We start from the raw sequence: 11,320 nt of genomic DNA on the forward strand, positions 1-11,320 counted from the left end.
CTGTCTGGCAATCCAATGGATGTGTCTGGGTTTGGCGGTTGCCAGGAGAACGGTACTTGGCTGACTGCATTGTGCCAAGTGTAAAGTTTGGTGGAAGGGGGATTATGGTGTGGGGTTGTTTTTCAGGGGTTGGGCTTGGCCCCTTAGTTCCAGTGAAGGGAACTCTTAAGGCGTCAGCATACCAAGACATTTTGGACAATTTCATGCTCCCAACTTTGTGGGAAAAGTTTGGGAATGGCCCCTTCCTGTTCCAACATGACTGCACACCAGTGCACAAAGCAAGGTCCATAAAGACATGGATGAGTGAGTTTGGGGTGGAGGAAACTCACTGGCCTGCAGACCTCAACTCAATAGAACACCATTGGGATGTTAGAACGTAGACTACCTGACCTCACAAATGTGCTTCTGGAAGAATGGTCAAACATTCTCATAGACACCCTCCTAAACCTTGTGGGCAGCCTTCCCTGAAGTGTTGAAGCTGTCATAGCTGCAAAGGGTGGGCATTATATTACTCTGGAGAAGGTATCAGTATTTTTTTTTACACATTGTGATTGTTTATAGCAATGACTGTCATTGCTCTACAAGCATTTTACTGAATGAAATCGATTCATTTAGTTTGTTTTATTGTAATTAGCTGTGATTGGACACCAACTATTCACATGACACAGATGAGCTGTGATTGGCCCTGTCTGTACCATGTGATCATAGGGAATACAATGGATGGCATGAAAGGAAGCCATCCATTGCTTACAATGGTCATGTGATCTGCTGTGATTGGTCACAGTGGTCACATGGTACCAGCAACGGGACGGTACACTGATCAGTCATCGGCTGTGTCCGATGGACACAGCTGGTGTCAGATCTCGCCACAGCACGGCACCTGGGGTGATCCTGGAGGATGCCATATGACGTCCACCTGGATCGATGAATGTCCCAGCCGGGTGTCCGATTACTATAGGTCAGGTGGGAAAGGGTTAAAATAAATCCCTGGTCGAGTAGATACCAGAGTTAAGCAGCCCATAGATTTTGCAATTGCTTGATTCCCCTGTCAACACAGTCAGTGTTGATAGGGGAATTCTGTTCCGTCAGCGAGGGCGAGGAGCAACACAATTACTGGTAGCGGCTATAGCGGCCAGTAGTGATGGCATGAAAAAAAATCCAACAGGCTGGTTGTACTGAAGTCATTGATGTATCGAATTCAGTACAACTAGCCTGCCCATACATGAATCAGATCTTGGTTGGTCCCTGCTGAACCAGCCGAGACTCAATCCATCTACGGCCAGTTTTAGACTTGGTACTCTCACTAACAGGCGTGGTCAGACACCCTCTTTCTGTTTCTCTGCATTATACAGTGGGGACACTTTTGCTGGGGGGTGTAGCTGTTACTCAGCTCTGCTAGCACAGAACACTGCAGTGTGAGGGCAGAAAGGAGAGCAAAAATTGGTCAACAAATCTTTTAAGTGGTTGTAAAGGCTATTTCCTTCTCTTCACGTGACTATAAAGAGATCAAACAGAATGAGATTTCAGTAGGGCTTTAATTGGTTTTCTTCATCCATTTCTCTGCATACAGCTCGGATTACTCCTCTCATTTCTCTCCGCGGGACCTGCGTGCCTTCTCTGTGGAGCCTCTGCTGCTATACCCAACCCACTACACCGGAGACGAAGGCTACATCAGTGACACGGAGACTTCTGTGCTGTGGGACAACGTGACTCAGAGCACTGACTGGGACAGAGCCAAGTCCCGCAAGACCCAACAACAGGAGAAGCTGCGCAGTGAAGCCATCAACACCCCATCTCTCCGCTCCCCGTTTGACAGCGCCGCCCGAGACGAGCTATGACCTCAGTGCCACAATCCCATCCAGCGTCTGAGCTTTGTGTGCAGACGATCTGTTGATCTGATTAGGAACGGTGAGGCTGCGGGACCTTTTGTGACAGACCAAAGAACGCGCACCTATGCGCACCTGTATGACCGACTACTCCTCTGCTGATTTCACATGGAACGGCCCAGCTGGGAGCAGAGCTGTCTCTGGGGGGAGACATGGTCTTTTCTTTATGAGGTCGGGGTTAATACTAATTATATTATAATTATTTATGTAATTGCCAGAGCGAACAGTCCCCATTTGCTGCACCTTTTGTGGATGCAGAAAAAAGCAGCTGAGCTGTTTTAGGATTTAAATGGCAATGGCCTTAAAATAAAGCTTCCTGATTAGGGACATGATGGGTGGAGTGAAATCACGGAGGTCAACATAAAAAATAGGTTGGTCTGGGTCAGGTCTGCACAGCCACAGTCCTCAATGGCAGTATTCAATCTCAGATTTAGCAACAGACAACAGAAAACACTAACGTGCCTCATTCATTGTTTCCTGATGAGGACAGCCTGAAAAGTGGTCTCAGCCTTGGAGGACCCTGGTTGTGCTCCCCTGTCTTCTTGCACATTTGGCTGTTTTTTATTTAGCCATCAATTATTGCTGTGAGGAAGCTAATGTACATTTAACAGTGGAGTTCCTAAACCATTACTGACACTACTTGTTAATCAGGTGCAGCCTAACAATGGTTGTTTCTGGGTGCTACATTACTGCTTCCTAACAAACTGACAACATGGCTGTCCTTAATGGTTTATGCACAATGGTGACAGACACATAGTAAAGTGTATCAAAACCCAAGAATAAAAATGTAATGTATTCCAGCTTGCCAGTCTTTCGATGTGGTGGCTGCATTAGTTTTTCTTTTTTAACACTTAATCATTTTCAGCAAGCACAGAACATTATTGTGGATTCTAAAATAATACCAGTAGCATCCTGTGAATTGAATCAAAAAATGTTGTCTCACATTCAAGCTATTTTATGTGAACTACAGATCACCAATCCATGTAATGGAGAGGGGAGTGTTGTGTAGTTCTGCCCAGTGGCGTCCCGAGGCAGGTGCGGGGGGGTGCGGTCCACACCGGGTGACACTGACCGCACAGGGTGACACCGGACCCGCTCCACAAAACGGTAAGTTGTAAAGCAAGCTGACGATCCCTGCAGGATGGATCCGATCCATCCTGCGGGGATCGTCGGCTTTCTTTACAACTTACCTTTTCTTGGAGCGGGTCCCTTGTCACCCCGTATAGGTTGCATGCTGACGATCCTCGTCGGCATGCAACCTATACGGGGTGACACCGGACCCACTCCAAGAAAAGGTAAGTTGTAAAGAAAGTCAATGATCCTCGCAGAATGCATTGGATCTGCGGATTGAGCATAATGGATCGGAGTCCGATCCATTATGCTCAATCTGCAGATCTGATCCATTCTGCGGTGATTGTTGGAGGGGGTGTCACCAAGTGTTACCGCACCGGGTAATACCTACCCTAGGGATGCCTCTGGTTCTGCCCCAGGGTGACACTGCTCCATAGATGCAGTACAGTTAGTGATTGTCCAGTTTTAGTAAATCAGCCCAATGAGGTTTATTTACTAAAGCTGGAGAGTGCAAAATCAGGTGCACGTCTGCTTAGAAACCAATCAGCTTCCAGGTTTTATTGCCAAAGCCTAATTGAACAAGCTGAGGTTATGAGGTTAGAATCTGATTGGCTACCATGCACAGCTGCACCAGATTCTGGTTGAACCAGCTTTAGTAAATCCCCCCACTGTGTTTTAAAAAAAAAAAAAAACAAGAAGATATTTCTCTCAGCTACCAGTAGCATTCAAATCACACATGCGTGAGGAAGTACACTTCGAAATGGACGTACAGGCATGATCTCTAGTTCCAATAAATAACAAATCGGAATTAAGTAACCTGAATGAAATTTCTGGTTTCAGCACAATTGCAGTGCGTTCTGGTTAGCTTTTGTAAAACTGATTGTTTAAGGTTCTCTAAACTCGCAGTTTGTGACAAATTCCTTGTGTTGGGAAATTCACTTATTTATTAGTGATTTGCATGCCTTTCCCCCCAGATACTCCCGAAACGTTTGCCTCCTCATTGGAAACAGGTAAAATGCGCTGCAGAACTGCAGGCAAACGGCTTGTACATAGTTGATCTACATACTGTATATGTTCATTTTTTATGTGGCTAAAGGTTTGAGATTGTGTTCAGCCACTCTATTTTCTAAATTTAATAAATTAAATTTGAATATATTTTCTGATCAGACGTTCAAATCTTTTGAAATAGATGAACAGTTTTTAAGTTACAAAATAAAAGTAAAGATCAGAAAGTAGAGAAAGTGACGTGGACGTGGAGTCCTGACAGTTAATTGTCCCAAAACTTAAGGTGGGAATACACGATTAGAAAATCGACCAATTGGTCATCCGACGTCCGATAGGCGTTCGTTCATTGGTAGAAATCGTGGCTCACATTAATCAATCTAAAAAAATCGTTCGGGCAATACGTATTGTTGATGTGGAAGTGATGCGGTGTGCGTGTGACCTTGTAGCCACGCCCTTCCGGCCAGAATGAGCGATATACACAACAATTACCAGCAATGAGTATAATATCGTTTATTACATGACCTATATACATAAATAGTGATACATAAAATATAATCTGCAGAATTCTGGTGTCATTATCTCATTAGGCCAATCTACTTTTAACATTTGGATTTTTTGTTCGTGTTTACGAAGATTCCTTGGACATAAACATTCGGGTCATCTTCTGTTTCCGCTCATGCGTGATAGCGCTTGATAGATATTTTTCGTATGAGCGTCATACCACCGCATAGAAAATCGGTCGTTCATATGCGAAACGACAACATTTTTCACTGTTGTTCAACCGGATTTTTTTCGTTCACAATATTATCAGTTAAAACATCCTGCTAATCAAAGAAGAGAAAATCGTTTGATCAGTGGTTCTGAATAATTTTTCATACGATTTTCTTATCGTGTGTATGGGGCATTAGTCTCTTCATAGGAATGTGGGATTTTAATACAGTTGCCTTGAAAGACCTCCCTAAAAATATTGTCAACACCCAGAATTCCCGTAAGCTGCACCTCAACAATCACAAGAGTCCTTCATTTCTCTTATTTTGGAACATCTAATCGGGTGGACTGAGAGTGCTGTAGAGTATTAGGAGACTACGGTTTCTCTACAGACTGCATAATTGGTCTTCCAAGGACATTGTTCTAATAACCTCCTTTTGTAAACAAGACATTCTAGCACATTAGCATATAAGCACCTAATATTGTCCTTTACACCCCGGTCATATTAAGGCAACTTTGAAATCGTGGGACTTCCAGTGAAGTTGCATGATTTCAAAGTCGGGAGACATGCCAATTTCAGATGTCTATGCAAAACGCACCAAAAGTAGTGCATGTACTACTTTAGAAATCAGTGCGGCTCTGACCAAGTCAGATGAAAAGTGAAAGCTTGTGAGCTGCTATGCGAGGGATGAATACTACCGAGTGCTAATTGTGAATCGCCTACACCTAACACATACTCATACTAGAGTGCCAAACCAATACTAAATACCAAAACTGTGCTTCACTTAAAATTACTCAAAATAAATCCGAGTTCTACTAGTAATAATTCATATCAAAATAATAAAATAAAATTATAATAAATGAATCAACCAATATGAATTTCCAAATACATGTAAAAAAAAAAAAAGTCCATATATAAACTTCTTCAAACGTGCATAGTTCACTTTAGAATAAAATATCTTGTGCTTCTTAATTGATTTTTTTAATTAATTGAATCATTCTCCCTGATGAAGCCACGTGACTGGTGGCGTAACGTGTAGGGGAGGGGTCTTTGACATCACAACGCTCGGGGGTTCCATACTGACACCAGCTGGCAATTTTAGGATTTTCACCACTGAAAAAAATCTGCAGGACACATTTTGTGCACAAAGCGGTTTATATACAGAGTATATGCGAGTGCATTACTTTTATTAATATAACGGTTTTAAAAGGATAAAACGCTATGATTTGATTATTCCTCTATATTAACCACCGTGGAAGAAGAGTCAATCGAGTAAGTGGAGGAGGACCCCAAACAGCAAGATTCCATCCCATCCATACTTTGGCTCATTTAAAGAGACACAAGCATTATATGACCTTACATAGGTGTCCTTTTATGACACAGAGAATAGCTGCGATTCAACGGATCTCAGCTATTCTCTGGTCATTCACAGTTTATGACACTCAGGAGATCATGTCAGCCCTTCACTGGAGATCTGTGTTCTCCCTCCAGATTCTCCAGCCCAGAGCTGGAGAATCGGAGGGACCGCAAACTAAGCAGAGATAATTTACCTCTGCTTAGTAAACTGATCTTTTACTGTAATCTCGCGAGATTATAGTAAAATCAGCCGTTTTCCAGAGTTTGTAGACCGTTCTCCCTTCGTTCGGAGAACTGCTTCATAAACTGCATTCACGGGAGAACTGTGTTCTCCGAGAATGCCGGAGAATTGACCAGCGATCTATTACCGCTGGCTCATAAATGGACACCTTAATGGTTTGGTCATACACTTGAGGTGAGAGCACAACTGGCGGGGGAGCACACTAATGCAAGTTTTTTCACACAAAAAATCAATTAAGAAGCATGGGATATGTTATTCTAAAGTGAACTTTGCACGTTTGAAGAAGTTTTAATATATGGACTTTTTTTTTACCTTTTTTTTCTGACCAAGTCGGAACCGCACCGATATGACCGCTGTAATTGCAGACAATAGGGTGTGACTTGGCATACAATTTGGAAGTCGCATTGCATGCAAATCGCATGCCAAGTCGCACCCAGTGCCACCGGGGGGTTTTTATCATTAATAAATCATATAATTTTCTCATCAGTCACTTACATGGATTTCAGCTGTGTATTTAGCTCCTTGTCTGAAGTTCTGCAGACCAAACACAAAGTGGATTATTGAGGCACAAGAATTCTGCTTATATGTATTTCTGTATTATGTTTTCGCTTTCGCTGGTATGCAGAAACCTGATGCAGGTGACTACCCTTTTAGCAAAATTTAAGCCCAAAGGTCTGCCTTGGAACAAAGCTTTCTGTGTGCAATGTGGAAATATCTGGCCACTGCATACTATGGGTCTGATATATGAATGAGCAGTATCTTTTCATGCTGCTCATAGCAACTAAGGATGAGCTCAGGTTTTTTAGGATCCTAATCCCAACCCATCTGAGTGACCCACCAGGGAGCTATCACCTGTACTGAGCCAGCCATCTGCGGGGGACATCTATGTGTCTGACTGTGGGACAGAGAATGCTTTGGCTGCTTATGATTGGCCCGGTATAGTGACCGCTTCCTGGCAGTCTCGCTCAGGTGATTTTGGACTAGGATCCGAATATGCCTGACCTCATCCCAGATATCAACCAGTAAGCTTTCCAGGTCTATTTGTAAATCTCAGCCGTAACAGCAGTATGGAGTCAATGGATTGCCAGGGGCAGCAATCAAGGTTAGACTTCAACCGTTGACCAGCCCTGATACAATAATTACAGATCAGCACAGGAATTGAGTATTTAATGATATTGATACTTCTAGAGCTCAAATGTAAAATAACATTTTTAGTTCGCTGATATTAAATAAACTAACCAAGTATCTTTCTCCCGGCTGTTCTAATAGATGAAAGCTCTCATTTAAATGGCAGTGACAACAGTGACTTCTACAGGTCATAATATGGAACTGCACTCCCATCAAAGAGGCAGCCTCACTTTAGTACATTGTCCCGCAATGTATTCTCCAGCAACTCTCTGGCGTATTAGCAGTATTGAAAAACTCTTACAGGATAGAAAATGTTGTTATAAATGAGGGATTAAACATTTCATGACTATATGGGAACTCTTACCGACGCCAAGGTGGTGGAAGGGGGTGCTTTAAATGCAGTTTGGTCCTCTCAAAACCCAGTACTGGTGCCCAGCTTTTGTTTACAGAGTTCTATATATTTTTGTGCTTTTTGTTTTTCAATAAAATAATTTTTACAATAAATTTGTATTATTCCTTCAATGATGACAACTTTTGGATGGCTTTGTGCATGTGACAGCTGAGATGACCCTGTAAGTTGGGTGTCAAACTGGCAGACCTCCAGTTGTTGTGAAACTACAAGTCCCATCATGCTTCTGCCTTTGGGAGTCATGCCTGTAACTGTCAATCTTGCAATGCCTCATGGGATTTGTAGTTTGGCAACAGCCGGAGGGCCGCCAGTTTGACACCCGTGCTGTAAGTGACGAGAAGAATCATTGTACTTTCCAGTCTGCATCCCTGTCTGCAAGTGAACATCAGAGTAAGTGTATCCAGAACTTATAGACTTTGGAGATTCCCCACTCAGGAAAGTTGCAAAGTGGCAGATTTGAGGCAGTGAAGGTCTTCTATACCTGATGGCGAGGTGCAAGGGCTCACTTGCAATTTTGATTTTAGGGCTGAACCTTAAAACTACTGTTGCGGTAAGGCTCACTTGCACTGCAAAGGTTAAATGCCCGTTTTTGTCTAGGGTACCAATATTCGTTTTACGTGCCATATGCCTCGCTCCTGCAGACTTTTCTCTATGAAATCTGTCTCGCAAAACCAATGCTTTGTCTGTTTGGCCGCACTCTGACATCATCTTGTACATTGCAGAACACAGTCCTGCGCTACAAGGACACCAAGGCCCTGATTTACTAAGAATAGTGTCCAACAGCAGACGCTGAACATTAGCCAGACCCAATTAAATCAATTAGGACCTATGTGGTCAACATAAGAGGTAGACTGAATTGTCTTTGATAAATTGCTGATCCGACTAGATTGTAGAAGCAATGTCGGATCTGGTGCCTAAGTGGCGCACAAGCGTGGGCTTTGTCCCTTTCGCATATGCCAGATGAAAAAACTTGCAGGTGTGCGTGTTTTAATGGCTTTTTTTTTGGGGGGGGGGGGTTGCTGCTATTATTGTTGCGTCTATTATATTTCTTGCTTTTTTTTTCCTCCAAAAATGATCGCCCAAATAATGCATTTCCTAATCAATGTTACGTCATACATCCTATTTTTGAATGTCAAACATTTTCAAACTTATATCCAAAATAATTTTAATGTGTAGTTCTAATTTCCCAATCTAATTATATATCTTCATTCTCTTTAATCATGTTACTATTCTACATTCCAGCTTGCAGCACTTGGGTCATGGGTTCTAATCCCAATCTAAGGCCAGAAACTCAGACATATACTAGACCCAATTAACCTAACAGCATGTCTTTGGAGTTTGCATTCTTTCTCTGTACGGGGGTGTTTCTCCCAGCACTCCAAAGACATGCTGTTAGGTTAATTGGGTCTAGTATATGTCTGAGTTTCTGGCCTTAGATTGTAAGCTCCTTGATGTTACAGACTATTGTGAAGGCCCAAAATATGAAGTTCAATTTCTGGAGCTCTGTCAGTGCCAGGAATATTGATCAATCAATTAAGATTTTGGTTACTGGCTAAAAAGTGGAAAGGGAGTAGAAGAGCTGACTGGTGTATGCTTGTGTCTGTGCCACCTGTATAGTTCGGAAGAACAAAAACTTCTATGGAATACATTGAACTTCTGCTATGTACCTGAATGCATCTAGGAATCAGACATGTTTTCTACTGAAAATACAATTCTTAGTAATGTTTCCTCTGAAGCAAGCATGAAATAACCCCTTAGTATTATAAAGCATCCAGAATTCTCATTTGCCAGAATGTACCCAATTATGCATAGGCCAGATCTGTGTGCCCAGATAGGACCTCCCAGTGGCTATTCTACGGACAAGGTGCACTTTTATTTATGCCTGATCTAAGTTGAGCTGTATTAGTCAATACGTTGCAATAGCCAGAAATATTTGGACCCAAACCACATGAGCTCAGGTATCCAAAGGTGAATGTTCCTTCATTGCAAACCTCAGTCTGTACTATATAGGCCTGGCCCATTCTAAATGAATACATTTTTCCGGTAGGTCCTCCTATTACAGACTTTAGCTACATGTGGAGGAAGTTGCACTGACTTTTCATCAATCAGATTGCATATTATCTGGCCATTTTAAGTCTAGGAAATAGAATCAAGAGGATATGACACTTTTTTTTAGGAGCCAAAATAGTCTTTATTCGACACAAAAAAAAGGCAAATACATGGCCTGATGTGATCACATGCCTGCAAGATCCCAATTGGTTGGAAAACCAAAACCAGGCTCCGCTGTTTGCCAGCACACGGCTCAATCACATCTGGAAAATATGGGGACTCCGATATCCAGTGCAAGTTCATTCAGGAACGAGAAGCAATTATGCACCTCCAAAAGCAGCATAGAAGAAAGGGATGGTCAAGTTGCTGTGCTGCTTCCAAACCACTTCTGACATGCCAGGGTGTTTATGCAGGTCCTTAATTCCAGTTCTTGCCTGGTGCCACAAAATATCCACTGTCCACAAATGAAGGCGAGTGGAGGACATGAAGGTGGCTTTCTCGTAGCTTCGCAAGCAGGACCACTCCTGTAAAATGAGAGCAAAGAATCATTGACATTTCATCATGACAATCATTTCTCAGTGCAGGCTAGCTAGAATGTCTTTTTCATTCTTTACCATTTCAGAAGTTTAAGTAAACATTCGTGGAGCAATTACAGTGTTTGAAGAGGCACAAGGTCCCCCCTCCCCCAGACACACTAGTGCTTACTAGAGCCCAGGGGTGGACTGACCATTCGGGCATTGCCTGAGGGCTCAGGGTCAGTAGGGGGCCCAGTGAGAGACTCATTGGACACAATTCACTAAGCGGTATCTTACCACATCCAAGTATGCAGTAGGATACCGCATAACATTTAAAAAAAAAAAAAAAAACCGTTTGAATGCACCAAAAAACACTACTAAGATACTGCATGAGTTATTTAACAAGTCATGCAGTATTTTAGTAGTGAAAAACATGGCTTAATGTTTCAGCTGTCAGAGGGGTTCCCCACTGACAGCTGAATGTAAAAGAAAGAATTTAATTTAAAAACTAATTAAAAAACTATGTGGGGTTCCCCCCTCCATCCATCCAAGCCCTTTGGGTCTGGTATGGAATTTGAGGGGAACCCAAACGCCAAAATTTAAAAAAAAAAAATAGTGTGGGGGTCCCCCTTCCATCCAGACCAGACCCTTTTCCGAGCATGCAGCCCGGCAGGTCAGGAAAGGGGGGAGGAGCAAGCCACATGCCCTCAACTTGGGGGGTGCTTTGGGGTGGGGGGCCCCAAAAGCACCTTGTACCCATGTTGATGGGGACAGGGACCTCTTCCCCACAACCCTGGCCTGTGGTTGTGGGGGTCTACGGGTGGGGAGCTTATTGGTATCTGGGCCCCCCTGATCCCAGCCCCCCCCATGTGAATGAGTATGGGGTACACGGTACCGCTACCCATTCACAAAAAAAAAGTAGTGTGAAAACAGACAGTCTTCGACAAATCC

General features: G+C 43.0%; 1 protein-coding gene across 1 annotated transcript in view; it reads left to right on the forward strand.

Annotated features, from left to right (window-relative positions):
- COLGALT1 (collagen beta(1-O)galactosyltransferase 1) overlaps window positions 1-7,900 on the forward strand; it is an 82,317-nt gene extending 74,417 nt beyond the window's left edge. Inside the window, exon 12 of the mRNA XM_089651763.1 lies at window positions 1,571-7,900. Coding sequence (XP_089507889.1) covers window positions 1,571-1,838 — 268 coding nt within the window. The 3' untranslated portion in view covers window positions 1,839-7,900. The remainder of the gene's footprint in view (window positions 1-1,570) is intronic.
- Window positions 7,901-11,320: the final 3,420 nt, after the last annotated feature.

Source organism: Staurois parvus, unplaced genomic scaffold (assembly GCF_062004578.1).
Source record: "Staurois parvus isolate SC_StPar_1 unplaced genomic scaffold, SC_StPar_1.0 ptg000662l, whole genome shotgun sequence".
In the NCBI taxonomy this organism is placed as follows: Eukaryota; Metazoa; Chordata; class Amphibia; order Anura; family Ranidae; genus Staurois; species Staurois parvus.